Source organism: Eurypyga helias, unplaced genomic scaffold, assembly GCF_000690775.1.
Source record: "Eurypyga helias isolate BGI_N326 unplaced genomic scaffold, ASM69077v1 scaffold1905, whole genome shotgun sequence".
NCBI classification, from domain to species: domain Eukaryota; kingdom Metazoa; phylum Chordata; class Aves; order Eurypygiformes; family Eurypygidae; genus Eurypyga; species Eurypyga helias.
Window position 1 is genome coordinate 1 of NW_010251849.1, and position 19,974 is coordinate 19,974.

At 42.5% G+C, this 19,974-nt stretch overlaps 1 protein-coding gene across 1 annotated transcript in view; it reads right to left on the bottom strand.

The window, feature by feature from the left end:
• Positions 1–5,453: 5,453 nt before the first annotated feature.
• LOC104510008 (F-box-like/WD repeat-containing protein TBL1X) overlaps positions 5,454–19,974 on the bottom strand; it is a gene marked incomplete at its 3' end in the record, with an annotated part of 64,140 nt that continues 49,619 nt past the window's right edge. The window contains exons 3-5 of the mRNA XM_010152137.1: positions 15,169–15,314; positions 12,193–12,436; positions 5,454–5,586 (exon numbers count right to left, since the gene is read on the bottom strand). Coding sequence (XP_010150439.1) covers positions 5,454–5,586; positions 12,193–12,436; positions 15,169–15,314 — 523 coding nt within the window. The remainder of the gene's footprint in view (positions 5,587–12,192; positions 12,437–15,168; positions 15,315–19,974) is intronic.

Genomic DNA, 19,974 nt, shown 5'->3' on the forward strand with positions numbered 1-19,974 from the left:
TTCTGTGATTCTATGATTCTAGGTCTCTTAAAGTGACCGCTTATGCTTCCTAGGCAGTCAGTGTAGACTGAAGAGGAAGTGTCTTGGAGATATCCAGAGGGAGATATCTGTCCCACCGATTCTACAACACCGCTAATTGCACCAGGTTATTCAAGTAGATCTCACCTAACAGCTGACCGCTTTGCATTAATGGATTTGATGCCATGAGGAAACTGGCCCCAGTAAAGTCACCTGCTAATGAATAAGCACTTAGAGTTAGCAGAATTAACATCTCCTGGCACTGACTAGGATGGCGGTGCGTGAAATCAACCCCCTCACCCTGGTAATTCAAAAGGATTATTTAGAGAGGTAATTTCACAGTGGATCCTAAACCACTGATACAAGGAATACAGTAACTCAAAGTACTATATATAACCCAGAGATGATGACAGGAGACGGCCTAGAAACATCTTTTCTTGTTTCTGAGAGACACAGCCATAACTGAAAGATCTTGGGCAAACGGCTAATTATTTTGCTGACTATGGAGAGCAAAGGTGCACGGAGCATTCTGCAAGAGGCAAAGCTCCCCTGTGTGAAAGAGGCTGGTATAGATCAGGAAAGATAAGCAAAAAAACCTACTGCTGGGTTTTGGGAACGAGGCCAGGTCCCTCTGCTTCATGGCTACAAGAATCATTTGGAGGGCACGGCTGGATGTAACAGAAGAGAGCACGCTCTTGGAAGCAGGAGCTGAACATGCTGACAGAAACAGTCGAAATTCAACTGGAAAAGCTTTTGGAGTTCAAGGCTCTAGCATTCTTGATATTCACGGTCCATCCACTTCTACAGTGGGAAATTCAAGCGTGTTCAGAACATTCCGGGTCTAGCGAATTCCCTATTCTAGCGAACTGATAGGTTACTCCCTGGTCAGGCTTTAGCCTGTTTTAATTAGCGCTCTTGCTGAGGGCCCCGACGTTCTCCCTGAGTAACTCCTGGGCATGGCCTGGTGGTTACAACGTCCAGAGACGATTCCCAAAGTGCAGTTTGTTTGGCAGCCAGGACAGTTTGCTAGCACAGACACCGTGCCAATCGGCCTCAGTGCCCAGGAATATTCCCAGGCATGGTTAGTTTACTAATGTGGACGTAGCTGTAATGGGTTTCTGTACTACCCAGGGAACATAACCGTCTGTAACAATTTACCTGTGCCATAAAATTAAAACTTAGACATTGAAATGTATCTCAGGGAAGAAATCAGCCTTTGAAGAGGAGGACAATAGCTTTGAAGAGCAAAATTGGAATTACTGCTGCGAATAGCCAAATCTTAAGATTTAGCCAAGCACCCACTTTTTTCTTTTTTTTTTTTTTCTTAACCTGTCCAAAACACTGTATGGACTTATTTGTTTTGGAATGTTGATTTACTTCACAGAAGGTAATTAATCTTATTACAAGGCTGTATGTATGCACTCTACTGTACTATTATAATGCTTCCGTTCGTAACATCTAAGCATTCTGCTCACAGGCACCTGGTGACAGCTGTGCCTTTGACAGCCTCTACTTGTATCTCTAGTCTCCTCCATCCTCCACTGTAAGGGTTATGGGTGTGGTGGTGGAGGGAGAACAGCTGCAGAATATATTTTTTCTGGCTATTTGATTCCTGTCTCCACTGTTGTTTATAGCCCTTCGCAAAGTCCAGAGAGTATATATTCCTGTGCTACCCTTCACACCCTAAAAAAAATCACAGCAATTGAGTAGATCAGACATCAAGTATCAAAATCCCTTTCTACCAGTGCAATATTTGCTAAATCTGGAAACCAATGCTCTAGTTTTGGGTAATTCATTCTACAACCAAATCCCCTTACACAGCTTGCTTCAGATTAGGTTGTGAACCTGCATAACTCTTTTAGTGCTTTGAAGATTACATCAGGTTGCTGTCTAAACTGCTGCTAATTGTTAGAAAAAAATACTGCTTGTATAAAAAGGCTTGAAGAAAATACTGTGCCATAAATTGAGATTGGATTGTACTAGGCACTTTACAAACAGAACAAATGTGTTATTTCCTTTATTTAATAGTTAGGGTTTTATATGTGTTTTTTAAGAAGGCAACAGATGGGTACTCTCAGGCAGATGGGAAACCAGAAGAAAAGTATGGACTGGGCAGCCCAATATGGCTATTACAGAATCTAACAATTCAGTGTTCGCACATCAGACTAACTGTGGTTTACTTTTTTGAAGCATTATTTTGTAAAGGACAAATGGAACGGCAGCATACTGTAGATCTCAGGGAATTTCTCCCCCTTGTTTAACTGGTGCCGCAGCACATAGTTTACCTGTAGATGACAGCCTGCACTACTATTATACCAGACATCTCAAACGCTTCTTTGGGCAGTGGCATAATCAGTCACTCAGCCTTCTCCCTTTGGTTTCATTTTCTGTGCATTCTACACTGTTTTCAGTCATGCAAGCTTCATCAGGCACTCAGTGCTGCATTACCTGAAGGCTTACTGCATCACATGCTTTGTTTCTTATGAGCAGGCTAAAATCTGATCAAGATGCACCCGGACCTAAATTATTTGCATTTTCATTGCATTGCCATTAATCTGCACTAGACACAGCACCTGACTGTACTTTCTAACCAGGCATGTATTTATGGGCTTTCAAAACCCTGCAGCAAAGCTTATTAAGAAAGACCTATTACACTGAAGGGTAAAGCTTAACTGAAGGGATAGTGAGTGGGTACTCTTCTATCTTAGACATCTGACTAGTGGTTCTGGTTATCATCCTCCAGCTTTACCTGAAGCAGTGCAAGACATCACTGTCCCAGGGATCCACCTACCAGTGCTCAGCACCCTGCAGCAAAGTTGAACACCCAGGGGTTCCTCAGTCACTGCAGTGTGGTTTATCAAATGGCCCACCGTTGAAACTGTGCACGCTAGGACTGCGAACAACAGATCCTAGGGAAGCAGTCCAGTACGGGAAGCACTGGCAGAGAGGTGAGTCGGGTACCCATGCTAAAGCCACCAGGATGAGGTCTGAGCACCTATACTTAGGAGCTTTAATTCCCTAGGTAATGAGTTGGGAGATGGAGGTACCTGCAGAGGGGCAGAGCGCTTGAGCAGATGCCTAATTTCAGCTGTGCGGTTATTCTCCAAAATAAAGCAGCATCTTCACTTCATCTCAGGTGCCAGCAGGTGTCCCTAAGGAATAATTCTGGATGGTATCCTTTCTCCCCACCGATTCTCCTTAAGATAATAATGTGGCTGTGCTAACTCAGCACCTGCAGACTGTTCTCCACAGAATTCAAATAAATGCTGTATTTACTACTAAAAAGTACACTGTCTAGAATGACAGGGCTAAAGGAGATCTACAGTATCAACAAACACAGTCCCTTCATTTGAATGATCCTAATTGCGGCAGCTATTGATCTCAAGACAGACCATGAAATTCTAATCAAGTTTGTCCCCACTATGGGAAAGCTTTTCCAGATTTGACGAAACCTTCTCTAGATTTTTAATAAGATCTTTAATAAGAAACAACCATGGAAACAACTTAATGATGTTAATTAAAGTCTTCCTAGTTTTTGAGGTTTTCTTCACTACTGGGCCATGATTTAACATCTCTGGGTAGTCAAAACATTTAGGCATACACTGAAAAGTTAGAGGAGAAGTACGGGAGCATGTTCATTCAGGATCGTTTGATGTTGATTCAACAAATTATTATGTAGGCAGTAACACTTCCTGTACATCACAGATCCTTTGTTTTCCCTTGATTCACTTATTTTTCCTTCAAAACATCATCTCAGATTTGGGCCAGGGTAATTAAGGAATATATGCTACAGTTCTTACACATTTGTCAATCCTAGCTTTTATTTATTTATACATTAAATAAATCTCCTTTTATGGCTCACTCAACTGTATGCTGGGAAGAAGACAATCTGTGTGAAATAACTGTTTTGTACTTGCCTATTTTAACTGGAAACTGACCTTAACGATCAGGACTTGCCTTCTTAATAACAATCATTTGCTAGGGATAAGTAATACTGCCAAGCAATATTGCCTGAGACACTAGAAAACTGAGTGGGTAAAGGAACACGTTAGCAGAAAATACAGCAAATGCATGGCATAGGAGCGTGGCTGCTATTACTGCTGTTGTCTGTATCATGGCACCACCAGGGACTCACAAAACAGGAGACCCACTGAGCCTATGGAAAGAAAGAGATGAAAACCAAGTATTTTTCATCCCCAAAACCTCATACAGATTTTGCAAATTCTGCCCCCAGATCCATCTGAAATCATTAAATGAAGATACTTAGTGCTACAGATGCTAGAAGCCTGAAAATTCCAGAAATTAAGCATATTCAGTAGGATTCTGTTTTCTAAAAATCCAGCTTGCTGTCGGAAATGGTTATTTGGAAACTTCTGTCTTCACTCTTAGAGATCTTGTGCTGTTTATCTGACCTGGTATTTGATTTTCTTATTTATTCTTTCCCATTTGCACTCCAATTCCTTGTTTTCATATAATAAGTCAACAAAGGTAAGACTATTCTGATGATCTTGCAAAAAGGTGGAAATAAAATAATGTCTCTCCTCTTCCTGGTAAGAAATGTGTCCTGATACCACTAAGCAACTTTATATGATGAAGACCCATTTATCTCCTCTAACTTGTATCAGCTTTCCTCCACGTTCCCAGCTAGACTCTTAAATTTAGCCTTCATTTTAAGGTTTAACTTTAAGCATGAACAAACACAGATGCCAACAGTGTCTGTACATAGCTCTTGGGGTATGTTTACGTTAGCATTTTTGTTTGATCAAAAGTGCTTTTTGTAAGTCAATCTCCTGATTGTCCCACTTACCGTTCTTTGGCTGTCATTGCTGAGCAGTCCTGCAGACACAAACTAGACTCCTTCCCAATGACACTAAGCCAAAACATGCCCTCAAAACACTCAGTGTTCAGCTCATCGGTTAAAACCAGGTCCAGCCTGAAGCCCCTCTATCCAATACAAACAGTGGTGACAGAGGGTCCTCACACAATAGTTTTGCTGTACAGGTCTACTCCTGTTTGTGCACCATGTTCATGCAGACATAGCTAAAGGGAACTCTGGTTTAGAGTCTCTCCACTTTTAGAAGAAAAACATGGATCCCCAAGACCTTCTGAGACCCCAGTGTGAACCATTAACTAAGAGCAGTAGATTACATAAACTTCAAATACTCCCATAATTATCCACAGTTATTTTAAAACCCTTTAAAAAGAAAAGTCTATTCAAGGACACAGAGTGCACACCTTAAATGAGCAAATGCTCCCCATCCTGCGTCACCTTATAATTACTTAACTGCTATATAGGTACAGTACTGCTGAAGAAAACAGCTGCAGGCTGAATAAGCAGTCGAGAGGACACTCACTCATCTCTGCTATACGCTCTCAAGTTCTTGCACCTCTAACTACGCTCTAATAGCAGCAGCCAGTTTCAGTCATGCTCTTACCCAGATGCTAGCAGGTCACTGACAGGGTTCCAGGCACAGATGAACACCTCTGATTCATGGCCCCGAAGGACTGTTGCTTTGTTAGGAGGAATTTCAACATCCCCGTCAATTTCCATTGGCTTTGAATGATTATCTGTAAGGAGATATATCAGAATAAGCAGATTGTAGGACACTATTGGGTCTGCTTTAACACCAGCTGGCTACCCATGGCCTAGAGCTTACAGCAATGTATACACTATAAATAATATCCTGTGTTGTGTCACTGACCGTATTACTCTGATTTCTTCCTTATAAAGATTCAAATTTCTGCTATCTACTCAAAATGTAGAGCTTTCCAAAATATTTTGTAATAATACAAATAGCTTTTCTTCAAAAAATAGTTAGCATTTACTTCAGTATAGGTTTTTTTTGAAGCTGGCTTCATTAAAAATGACTTACAGATTTATTAAAATAGCAGATTGTCACATTTGAGAAAAGCTTTGCCCTGCTCTTTTCAAAAAGTAACATACAGCACATACATTTTCTTACACGGTGTCATGTAAGTAATATGTGCGCTACTCACCGATGAAGAATATACTGAGGAAGGGCCTCATTCCGTGAGCATGGCAGTGAAACAGTGAGTGATCACCTTCTCAAGGACATCACCATAAATGCAAAGGTACCAACTAAGGCATGGATACATGCAACCTGTGTGCTGTAATTCTGGGGTTCTTTAGACTGCAGTCTAAGTAACTTTGTTTTTATAAAGCTCTTTTACTTCTTTAGGGGAAAAAAAGTGAATTTAAAATGATGAATTTCTCTTAGTGGTAGCAATTCATTCCAATTTGCATCATGAACCATGTTTTTATTCCAGATTTTCATTGCTGTAGTATAAATCTTCCTCACTCAGCTCAAACGACGCGTCCTGGCAGCAACGCAAGATCACTATCCTCTGCGAACGATACCCGCCAAGGGCCGGTAACGCACTGAAACAGCAGACGGCAGACGTTAGGCACAGAAGCGCGTGGCCCGTTACGCGGAAAGCACCCCCGAGGGCGGATAGCTGGCAGGTGGGGGGAAATGCAGCCTGGCGTTAGCTAACCCAATGCCTCGGCCAGCCGATCTGCTCTGACCGATCAAAGCCCAAGTTCTCATTCTGGGTTAGGTCTTTTAGTTAGTCATGCTTTAATTACACACGGAGATCCATAGGTTGGCAAGTGGAATAATTATGCTTCCTTACCGACACACATTTATGGCACTTAAAACCTGCCATCTGTCTGGATACTCAAGCTCTGCTGAGCTACTGCCCATCGACGTTGCACAACTGCCGTCGGAAGGAAGATCTCCAGATTCCTACCCGTAGCCAGGCTTTCACGTACCCTGTTTTGCTCTGCCTAACTTACACTGAGTCACCCAAGCAGCACTTCTCATTGCATATTTGGTTAGGTACCCTACTAACTATGCCTGTGCCACACCTACACCCCAGAGAAAATGTAATCCACGTGTAATGCAGTGAGCTGCACAGCACCGAGCATCGACATTAGAAAACAACACTAGTTTCACAGCTCACATTTCTAATTCAAAAGTTACGTATTTTTAACTGCACTTACTACCTCTGGACTTGTCGCATTAAACTAACATATTACAAATGCCTATTGGTAAAATCTACACCTATGCCAATGTGCTATGTTAAGCACTGTCCTTGATGATTCCCTATGTATATAACTACTACAATTAATACTGTCAAGATATTTTAGCCCTCAAGATTTATCCTGACACTAGCAGCTGGGAACTTCGTTATATCTTGAGAAATCAGGGCAACGAACAGCAAAGCACTATTATGACACATCCAAAGATACAAGTCTAGAACTTGCAATCCTGTTTCTCAGCACAGCACAGAATCACCAGGTTTAAAGCACATTTTCATGAGAAAAACAGCAGCGGGGTAATGACTATGCATTCATCTGTGTCCTGCACACAGTGTGAGTTAGAAGCTGGGGTAAATCAAGAAGTTAGATCTTTCAAGAGTTTTCATCTTAAAAATTTAACTGAGATGCTAGTCTTACCACATACGATCCTACTGTTACCTGCCTGGCTCTAAAGGCAGAGCTGCTTTTCACTCTCAAATAAAACCAAGTGACAGCTTGGAAGCAGCACTACTCCAGGGTCCCAGAGTCATGAGGTGCTATCAGAGCAAGGCCATCTGATCCTTAGGAATACTTTTGGTTTGTATACGGCCAGATGGAGGAACCCAGACACACACCTGGCATGTTATTAGCTGCTGTGAAAAAAACCCAACACAAACAGTCATGCTGTGAAAAAGAAACCTTCATCACCTGATACAGGCATTGGTACAGGCAAGACTGACCGGCCTCCGGCGGCAATGAAGCACCCGCAGGATTATTTTCTACTGTCTTCCAGTAATGATTTTGACACTACGGCTTTGACGGTTCAGAAGGAAAGGGAGGGAAAGACAGCAAGTCTTTCAGAAATCACCCGTAAACATTCACATTATATGTGTTTTCTTCCTGTTTCCATCACAGTCAGGAACATTCATATTCAGAGTGCTACAGTTAAGCACAAGACTTAAAACACCCCACTGAACAAACAGGACAATTCATGCTTCTGCGCCGCCGCGTCAGGCTCTTCTCAGATTCAGACAGAAACTAGCAGTATAACCTGGATCTGATTATGACTAAACCAAAAAACTGCAGAAGCCCCTGAGCACAAGACGGCAGCCTAGTGAGGATGCCGAGCTCCTTACGCAGCACAAGCTCTTGCGAGACCTGGTCTTCTCCAAAAATTCGGCTTTCCTACGGATGCAGCTACAATGTGTGCATGGGGAACAAGGATAAACAGGTAAGATGCAGCAACCATCGAGGATAGGCTGCTTTTTTTCCTCCAAGTATCTTCAGAGCAGAAAGCTCTGGGTTAGACCTTATTTGCACAAAGGATGCCTCTGAGGGAGCCTCTGAAAGAGAGGGCAGCTCCACCAAGCGCAACAGATAGGTGAAAACTTAAGTCTGCAGGTCACATAGTGAAAGGCTCTGCTGAAATGTTAACACAAACCATTTTCTAAAGGCCAGACGATCTTTGGCTAAATCTACGCTAGATTATTCTAAATTTTTTTCCTCACATGTATTAAAAATCCAGAATAACTGGAAATTAAAAGTCATATTCCCCCAAAGCATGATGATTAAGGTGCCTTTTTTTTTTTTAAATATAATCCTAACATACCAGTGAGTAATATTAAGGCTCTATTTCCTCCAAATTAAAAAAGATAGATTTTTAAGATCTTACCAGTGCTTACCCTGTCTTTTCTCAGGGAGTATGTTTTTTTACTTAAATCTTTGACAGGCCTTTCACTGAAGTTGTCCTTTACAGCTGTAGTTATAATAAAGGAACTGGGCTCAGCCTTTTTTCCAGAGCTTTATTTTTCTTAAACCCAAGCCAATCCTTGTAAATATAATGAAACAAATGACACTAAAAATATTTGAGTTGGAAAACAATCCAAAGTTTGGCTCCATTTCGAAACACCAATTTTTTTTTCCTTATTAATTTTTAAAGTGACTCAAAGCTGAAAACATTACTCAGGAAGCCGCAATAGAAGGCAGCAATTTTATTTATTTATTATTTGAACCTGCCCTCAAACTGTTTTTATTGTTAGATCCTTTTCTGTCTGTCCCTTTCTTAAATCCAATCACCCCATCATATTATATTCTTTATAATATACACAAAAATATATCATAGTATATTAAATATATTAATGCTTTTTTGGAAGACTCATAGTGTCATGGAAAACTCCATGTCTGAATAAACGCAAACTACATGATGTCCAAAAAAGCTCACCTGCTCCCCCCATCCCACCTTTTTATGACAGACAGATATAGGGGTGACTTCCAGGTTATGATGAAGGACTAGCACACCAGTCAAAACCGTCCCTATATACACCAGGTCTGTGGAATACAACAACAGTGAAAATGGAGGTTTGGGAAGTTTATTACACCTTTCTTATCAGCTATCTTTTCTACCCAGTAGGTCTCCCAGTTTTCATCCTACCCATCTTTTTACTTGTCCTATCTCTTATTCTATCCATCCACCCATCCATCCAAAACCTTCTGCCCTTATCTAAGCCATTTAACATCCTATCCTAAACCTTTGTCCACTCCTACCTTAAACCTTTTGTCTTGGCTAAGGTCTTGCCAGATCTTTTAAGTCTGTCCTAGACTAAGCAGACTCTCTAAACACAGTGGTAAGTGAAAAGGTAAGGCTGGATATACAGCTTGCCCTGCATAAACAATGAAAAGGAAGGGTATGTACCCTTTTGTTATTTTGTTAACGTGACAATATTTTTCTAACTTTACCACAAGAGAAGGAAATACAATTGTAATCAGACCCATGCAGTAAACTGCCAGCTAGATCTGTTAAGTCTTCATTTCTAGTGGTTTCTGGCAATTAATGAGGCAGATCCCTTGGAGTTTACTTAAGCGCATCTGTTTAAGGGTGAGAATTTCAGTTTCACAGTTCTGTGTGGATCTCCCATGTATAATCCACATCTGCAGCTGTGCTACACCACCTTGCCGGTATCTTCCAAACGCCTCAGAAATAAAGGTTAAGGTCCTCCCAAGGCTAGGGAGTCACACAGATCAGAGAGTTGGCTGTCCCTGGATTTCTCAGCAGCTTCTCTCCAAAGCCTCCTTCTCCTTTTAAATTGCACACCTCATGTCTTCACTCAGAATGAACAACTGGCACGACAGCAGCTGCCAACAACACATGCCAGCTGGCCAGCTACTCCTCGAGGACTTTCTGTCTTCTCACGGTGACTGTTTAGTTAACTTGTCTGCCTGGTAGGCTGCTTAGCCACAGTAACGCCTTAGAATTTGCTGTCTGGTAGAGCATCTCACTGGTTGACATGTATCCTACCTCCGTGAAATTTTACTGGACAACACAGTATCATGTTTTTGCATCCTGCTCCAGATAGAGCTACTGGATGATATTCAGTCATACAGGACTTTTCCTTCTCAACACTCCAAGGAAGGTCTCCAACCGTTCATGAAAATCCTTCCTACTAGAAACTGCTGTGAGAATTATTATTTTTTAATAATAGAATGGTAGAACTCAGAGATCAAGGCTTAGAGTGTGGTCATACACCTGAACTGTACTGTGAGGCTTTCTTTTTAGCATGTTTGTTTCTTCAGATCAGACACAAGTAAGTCTGAGTGGTTCTGCATTGGTGATAAACCAATAATCAGTTTTCTACCTTCAGAATTCGGGAATTTTGGTCCTGAAAAAGAAAGACACTCCCCCACAAATTTTTACAAATCAGCTGAAGTGTCAACAAACAAAATGTCAGCACTTGATACATGTAGAAGTGCTTTCATTTCTATCTGCATCCTTTCACATATGAAATAAGATCAATTTCAAAACAAAGGGTCTGCTGAAAGTAAACATAAGCATTCCATAGTCTAGAAAGAGATTAATATATTTCAAAATACTTTAAATGCTTTCTCAAAAGAAAAAAGTAATTTAAGTCATTGCAGTTTTATTGGGGGGGAAACCATCCCGTCTAACTGGAATTCTCGGAAGAAAAACCTGGTTTGAAAGCATTTTTCTCACTGACCCGCAGAGGAATCCATTCAGATCAAAGAGAAGATGGAGACTGATAAAGGTCTCTGCACTGCAGAACAAATAAAATCTGTTACGTGACTACAGTCTTGATCTGCTACTTGTCTAAGCCAAGAGCTGTTGGGGCTTCCTAAGAAACCTGACATGCATGTTCATCTAGAACTTCCTGGGAAGGCAATCAAACATTAAGGTTTCATTGCAGAAGTTAGCCAATGCCCTCGCCTGATTTGCACACAGGAACCAGAACCATTAATCACATCTGTCCCACAATGTTAGCAGAGCCATCAAGATTTAGTTACACAAGCAGGTATGTCCACTCCTTGTTTTATACGTCTGACTTCAGATGTCTAAGATAGGAGCTCAGTCTCCCTCTGTCACCAATAAACAAAGGTCAATCCAGAGCTCTTGAGAAAGCACTGCTCCCCCACACTAAGGAAATCTCAGAAAGGTAGGACCTTTACTTAGCCATCTGCAGTGGATTAAGCATGTGCTATTAAATAAAAACCCAATGTACTCCTTCCTCTGTGCCTTCAAGACATCTTGGCTTCATCTAAGCTGTCTACCGGGAATGGTCCTTGACACATGCGACTCCCTATCCTGTGCTTGGCCACGCTGTACAAGAGTGAATAGCTGATATAGGCCAAAGCGTGCCAAGGACCATGCCAAGGCTACTGATGATGATAGGATAGTTAGTGCTCAAGGCCATGCTCTGGCCATGCTTCATTTACACAGATATGGCCTGTAGGTCCCAGCCCCCCTCACAGCCTGGCCAGAATGATGAACAGTGGCTACCTACAGCTTGTCCCAGCTTTGATCAAGTATCTAAAAGCACCTATAAAGCTGATAATATTAATGAAATCTGGGTAGTCTGCTCCAAGGAGAGAGCATGCAGCTCCACTTCTTGATACTGGCTTCAACTTCCAATTCTGAAGATATCTCAAGTCTTTGGATTCTGAGAGGACACCAGTAAAACACAGCACTGTGACGTGAAATGGTGTTTTTACTCAGTATTTCTAGAAATACCCCCTGAAATGATTCCCCTGAGTCCTCCCGCCTTGCAGACATCAAGTCCAAGAATATCACTGAAACTCCCATCTACCCCAGCAGTGGCAAGGAGCCGCAAGGGTTGGCTTACTTATTGCATGTGCCCCATTCTCCTCTCCGTTCACAGTGGCTTCTCCGTTCTTTGGTGTGTTCTGCTGGGAAACAGCAGTCGTCGTTGCTCCTGCTGTTGCTGCCGTTGCTGCCGCTGCTGCACTGGCTTGTTGCTGAGCTAGTTTCTCTCTGAATGCTTGCTGCCGGGTCTGTACAACATCAGGCATCACCGCGTCTATAAGTGACAGTGATTCTATTGGCCTGCCGTCAAATACTGTACCATCCTGCAGGGAAAAGGAGCAGAAGTGAAACTGCAAGTTTAGGATCTTCACCACTGAGGTCTGCAAAGAGGTAACAAAATGAAGAAGCAAAACCAGGTTGTGTTAAGATACCGCACTTCGGCTTAACCAACGGTGCCACATTGCTGCGCACCGTCTCTCTCTCAGATCCATGATGGTGCTACTCATGTTCCACTTAGAAATCTGTTTAGTAAGTCATGTATTGGAATTTTATAGAAAATGTAGGCACATAAACTGTTCAGAGATGCCAAAAAAAATATGCTGGGGGGAAAAAAAAAGGTCTGACTGATGTCAGAAAGTTTCTCTTTGTTTTGTGTTTGGAAAAAAAGAGTCATGGTTAGTGCCATGACAAAGGCAAATAGACTTTGTTTGAGTTGTTTGCCTTCTTGCACTTGCACGGGCACAGGAATAGAAGCAGCTGATGAATAATGAACCTCTACCAAAACAAGACGTATGCACAAATTCAGTGACTTCTTACACTGAGTTCATCAGCCCAACACCACCAGTTGCAGCTGATTATACAGGACTGCTTTACCATCATATTTCCTTTTTCCCACTAGTTTTATTCATAATAGTTATGGCTTTCATTTTGATTTCTGTAAATTAGGTTTCAGGTTTAACAAATAAATGAGTTAACCTTTAATGGCTGTTATTTAAGGCTTAATACAGACCCAGGTCAACAACTGCTACATCTACTTAGCTTTGCCTCACTTTGCTATTCGCTTAAGTAGAGGAAAAAGGTTTTAGTAGTCTCCATAAAGAGCCATTTTACTGCAAACTCCCTTTAATTCTCTGACATAATCAAGACCCAGCAGTGAAAGATTTGTGTTTGAGGAATAACAGATAAAATTAGGATATGGATAGATGAAGCAGCTGAAAAATGATATAATTTTCAATAGATAACAATAACTAATAAAGAAAAACAGCAGTTTGGCTGACTAGTATGCTTCCGTTGGACTAGACATTGAATTACCACTTACAATTACAATATTAAGATAATACATATTTGTTTCCTCATGGGGAAGAAAAAGGAGGAGAGTCATTAGAGAAGAAAAATATGATCTCTCTTCCTCCTCAACATTTTTTATGTAAATGTTTCTACTGACATTTATTTGAATCCTGGCTTAAGTCCTTGCTACACAATGAAAAAAATGTCTGCCAATGGATTTTGGCATCTTACATTTTTAACCGTAAAACTGCTCACTGGACTATTTCCATGACTGCCCTTTTGCAGCTCACGAACAATAGTTTGATTTTATACACATTAGTTTACAGACTCACCGATCACTTGCCGCCCTAAGTAATATGCTCACATAGAGAAGCATATACCTGGCCATTACTGGTGATCAGACGTAGCAAGGATGGCCTTTGCTTTGCTGTAATGTACTTACAAGTAACTATTTAAACACAATTAAACCACGATGAGAGCAACATTAACCTCAATGGTGACAACACGCATAGTTTTAGATTATTCCCACAACTGAGGCCAATTCTGAAGCTGGATGCACAGAAGCAGACCCCTCCAGATGTCATACGACCTGAACTGACAGGAGCTGTTCCTGACTGAAAGTTTCTAACTGCGTAGCTCCAATTTCAGGCACAGAGCAAAATGTTAAGCAGCAGTGAATTGGGACAGATTCCTAGCGCTGTTTGTTATTACAACTGTACCGAAGTGCAGCTTGGCATGAATGGCAAATGTCATTGCCCCAGTTAAAAAATAACATGTATGCAGCTCTTGAACATGGTATCGAGTCATAAAAAGAAAACCACACAGAATGTTAGTGATAAAAGCAAATGAGTTTCCAAACTACACACTGCAAACAACACAACCTTTTCTCTATATTATATTCCTTTGTTCTCACCCATGCTGTTCACATGCTACATTCCACTACAGAGGAACAAGCAATAGTGGTTTATGTATTAATATTTATTACAGACCTGACAATTACCGGTATCTATGGTAAATATTTCGTAATGCGGTACATGCTTATCTGTCATGCTTCACTCCCTCTCGAGGCATCATGCCTTTAAGGCTGGCAGGGCAAAAATGCTGGCTTTTCTCACATCCCCTCTTTGTTCTCTCTGGCAGTTCAAGGAGAATGGAGATGCTGTGGCTGCTCATAAAATCCCCACAGACAACCAGTGCCCCAGCTGGGGTCAGAATTTGCACACAACTGTTTTGCCACGTATATGAGACGATGGTCTGGTGTTACGCGATCTGAGTCAAAGTCACTGAAACTAAACAGAGCCTCTCCAGTGACCGCCGTGGTGTTCTGATCAGGCTTCTCCTGGCTGGCAAGCAGCGCTGCCTGTGAGCAGGTGTCAGGGAGTGAAGTTTTAACCTACACTGGAGGCTTTCCCTGCCAAATTCTGCTGTGACCTTCAAAACGCAAGACTGTAAACACAGCAGCATTTCCTCGTTTGATGCAGGAATCCGTGCACCCTGGATTTATTGACCAGGGTAGTGGAAACACCATTAATACCCATTTCAGCTGAGCAGAAAAAAAGCCTGAGCACCACAGCCAAAAACTGAAATAAGCCCCTATCCTGGAGCTTTTCAGCTCTCTGCCAAGGGTGGGGCAAAGTGTGAGGAACAAAACGGCGGCAGACGAACTGCACCCAGGGCTCGGTGGTTGCATCTGCGGCCTGTCGGAAGGCCTCGCCCCGCTCCCCTAGGCCCCGTGTGCACGTCAGGGCAGCGTGCCGGGGGTACTCACCTCGTTGATGCTAATCTCGGCCTCCACATACTGAAGCCCCTTTTGGAGGATGGAGATGAGTGCGGCAGGTGGCACTAGTGTTCCGTTGATGTTGGACTGGCTGATGTGGCTCTCGATACCGAAGGTGAAGGCCGAGTGGGAGAAACCTGAGAGCAGGAAAAGGAAGCCATGACATGAAATCAAAATGCACCAGCCAGATACACCTTCCCGCTCTAAAAATAATTCTGCTCCGAGATCTGGGAGACACTGCCTCTGAGGCTGGCTGCATGGGGCTGGGGGGGGGATAACAAGAGCCATCCTGCACCCACCATCCCCCTCCTCAACACGCTGTGCGTACAGGGGAAGCTGTATGGAAATGGAGATGCATGCAGAGAAAAACAACCAGAGAAGTGCACTAACTGAAAACAGCAACAAACACATAAAAAAATAGGAATCGCCACGAGGGCAAGTCCAGCTAAAATAAGTGCCTCAAATCTCCATTTCCCTTGCTGCATTTTAGCGTGGGTGTTTTCTGAAGCGAAATATTTAAATCCCGATCAGCGCGCCAGTTGTATAAAATCAAGGCATCGATGCAGCTGACGCAGAGGAGCCATTCCCTTATACCAGGGAAGAGATTTCAAATCCTCAGCCCATTAATTGCTAAGTACAATATGACGTGCAGAGCATTGCCACTAAAACCTGAACCAACAGAAAGGCCACTCCCGTAAACCTGTTTTCCAAAAGCGAACAGTAATAGCAAGAGTAACTAATTGGGATCTGCCAAGACAACAGACAGTGCAGCGGCCTGTCCTTTCACCAGAAGACTTTCTCTTCCCCATGTCATTTTTCTAACTGCCCTGGAAATGAGAAGGCGACGGCACCGAAAACTGAGGAATTTTGGTGGCCAAGTTTTTAAGAGCGGTGCCCTCAGCGCTGGCTGAAGCTGCTCAAAACTGTTGCTGGGTATGAAGGCGAGCGCTGCAGAGCGGCTGTCCATAGGGGCAGATGCGGGAGGGGGGAGGGGGAACAGGATGTAGATATAACTGTAGGAGCCCATTTATCACCACGCTGTCTCCAGAGCATTAATCTAACATTAAAAGCCTTGGGGAAACCACCCATGCACTCTCTCAAACAGGAAGAGCCCTTGCACTCTCCACCGACTAGACAAGAAAGAAGGGGAAAAGAAAAAAAGCGGCAAAAGACAGCAGCTCTCAAATGAAAACACTTCCGTTAAATATAGCTGAGCCTCTTCCCCTTGTCAACAGTAGTTTCATTTATAGTTTCGTCCGTTAAGGGATTTCCCCCCTATCACTGCAATGTCCAATTGCGTGTAGGCTGGAGGACGGGATTTTGGGCTCTCTCCACAGTAATGCTTTCTCTCTCTCACTCAGACTGTTTTCAAGATCCTTTTTGCAGCTAGCTAAATTATGATCATAGATAGACAGCAAAAACAAGCTGAGAAACAGAATGCCTCCCACATTTGAAACCGAGGTATGTATTGCTCTGTGATTCTCTCCCCCTACACATTTTATTTTGCTACCGTTTTTCTCCCCTTCCCAGTAACAGCCTCTATCCTCTCTTCCTTCTATTCCTGGCATTTCCCCATTTTTGGGGGATGCTTTGGACACTTTTTAGGAAGTGGCATGTCCACCTATGAGCAGAGTTACATAGGATTACAAAACATAAAAATAAGCACAGGAAAAAACACCTGAAAAACTGCAATCATTTATCTACTCCCTGTATTCTCAACCTGTATTGCTCTTTATGTCCTGGTCTATTTTATGAGCTCCTGAACCTCCTGCTGCATCCAAAACAGACTGTAAGATCTGCAGGGCAGTGTTTTTCCTTTGTTAATCAGTTTTGCAGGACACCTAAGCACATTACTGGGCACCACAACAAGGAAAAAATCAAGCACTGAGCATACACAGTCTGCGCCTGAGAGATCTAGGGCTTGATCACTGAACACTGAAATCTGTGTATATAAATACAGGGCATGCGATTAACCAGAACTAGAGAATCAGATCCCACTTAATTCATATTTATGTGTATTTAAATTAATCAACAACAACAATAACAATACCTTCTTGAAAAGGAATGGACTTCAAAATGTATGATGGATAAATCTACTTAAGAATGGAGAAGAATGAGATGATTAAGCTGTTGTCCAGAAGCACTGAAGTTGACTGCTAAAAAGCCCAGCAGCTAGTTTGTGAGCGACAGCTCAGAAAACAGTAACATGGGCACCGATTCAATCACAAGGTGGATGGCAAAAAAATGGCAACCAACATGCATCGCCAGAAAATGTAAAAGAGCAGAAAATCATTACTGTGGATCTACAGAAGCCTCAATTTTAATGACGACTTTGTACCTCTCATTATGGCATTCGGTATCTTGCAGACTGTTTGGTTGACTGGTGGGATATTTCAAGTCCCATCTTTGTCAGCAGTCAGACATCAGTGGCACCCAGCTAACCTCTCTGCCCAGTTCTGAGCTGCCACATCCCCGAAGAGCGACACCCCTCACCTCACTGCACGTGACAGAAGGAATTTCTCAGCACAAAACCCAGTTGTGTTATTGCAATGAATCTTGCTATTCTACTGTTAACGCTAAGAAGCTATTGCCAAAGAACCCGTTAGATGAGGAAGCACACAACTCCTGGCCACACTGTCACTGACCAGCGATCTCATGCGCCTATCTCCAGCAGTTGCGACAAACGTTCCTAAATTCTTATCTGCTAAGATCCACATACTGAAAATCAACGGTGCAAAACTGCTTAAGTGGGTGCTGCTGGACACTCTGTTCCTCACCCCTCTTAGAAAAATCCTCCCATACAACTGTAATTAGACGAAAACCAAACAGAAGAGAAACAAGTCAATCAGCCCACCGACTGATAGCTAATTTATCTCCTGATTTCTTGCACTACTGTAGCATCTATGTAAGGCTCATCATAGCAGCTGACTGGTTTTAAAATTAACACACAGAGTTAACAAAATCCTGAATGAAGCTGTACCCATGTCAGGTTTCTGATAACGCTGAAGAATCACTTGAGCTTTGCTTTTCTAGTTACCAGATGTCATCAGTTCTCTTCGGGGCTCCGCGTACGAGCACACTGAATTACACAGCAGTGTTGCAGCTCTGTAGTTCAGTCTTACAAAAAGATGATTTCTATTTAAACAAAGGCAAGTTTTTTTTAAATGTTAGCTTGTGTTACAAATGTTAACTTGGCCCTCCTCCTAAGTTCATGAAACCACACTGGGAAATGCAAAGCGAAGACACCAGCACCCCTCCCCCTCCTCCAGAGACTGTGCAGGCTGTCAAGGCAGTTGGGGAGCGAGAGCAGAGACAGAAGGTGCTCTGCAAGGGGGGATCTGAAGAAAGGATGCGGTAGGGATGACATGAAATCACAACAGATCCAAACTCAAAATGCTGTAGTAGCAGAAATGAATGAAAGTTGCAAATCTGTGTCCGTAGGCATTATTTTCCATACATTCTGTCATTTCGGTGACTGTAATAATCACTGTGAGTAACAGTAATTTCTATTCAAACAGCACCAATAAATTACATCTTAATGTAGTGAGGACACATGCAATGCAACTATGAGCTTTTAAGGTTAAATCAAAGGGGAGAAGGGCCATGTGGCAGCATGGCCACACACTGAACCGGCTTTGTACCAGTGAACCGGACAGTCACTTGGGCAGTGACGTGACCACTGCCCTAAACGGCACTGTGCAGCAGACTTGAGAAAACAGCTTCCAGGTTTTTTCTACCTCAAAAGAGGTGGAAAAACATAAAACATCAAACTATGTACAATCAGTAAACACATTATCACACATGAAAAAAAAATTCCAAATGAACAGTGCAGAACTTGGTATGATCCCCTCAAAGGGAGGTGACCGATCAGCTGCGGAACAGTTGGCCTGAAAAAATTTTACAGAGCATAAAGGCATAGAGGACCTTGAATGCAGGAAAAAATAATTTAAATGACACCCCCCAACACAAAAATTGTTATACAAGTGTTTCTGACTTGAAAACTGATTGAAATTCCTCACTGAGAGATTCACGCACTTTTTAGTATTGACAGTGATAACAGGTCCCAGTTCTGTGCTGTATCTTTTCCCACACTGAGGTGTCTGTACATACTCTCAGTGGTGCATACACAGCCATTTGGGAATTCTTGCCCTAGGCAGTGCCAAAAAATGCATATGTAGGGCTGTGTTTTGCAAAATTTCACTGATAGATTTTGCTGTAACTGCAAAAATTGAGATGATGGAGATTTTTTTCCCTTGGCTGCTCCTTTTTCAGTTAAAAATGGCCTCCCCTTGAAACAAGATTTGTCATCTATCGTAATATGACTAGGTTTTATTTAATGAACATAATGCTGCTCTTCGCGTGCTCATTTGATCTGCAGGCTACATAATTTTAATTGTTTGTAATATGACTGGCTCACAGCAGAAATGCCTGTCAAACGCAGGCATAGGAAAGGGCAGTGGGCAGCCCTGCAGCCCAGGGAATGCCTTGTCTTCTCCATAGATGTGCCTCACCTCTCCCAGGAGTGAAGGATTCTTCCTTTTAGGCACGCAACTGGGGTGCTGCTGAGTATTCCCCGTGCTAGCTCATCCGGCAATCCCAGATCCAGCTAAGTGACACTCACTAAGTGCTCCTTTCATTTTCTGATCCCTGTCGCACTGTAAAAAGCAATCTCGTTTAAACTGCAGTCTTGAACTGTAACAGCTACAGCACCCACTGCTGCGTTTGTACAGGTGAGGGGAATAACAAAGAGGGGTCTGTGGGAGCAACAACTCTGAAGTGCTTTAGTCTTCGTCGGTT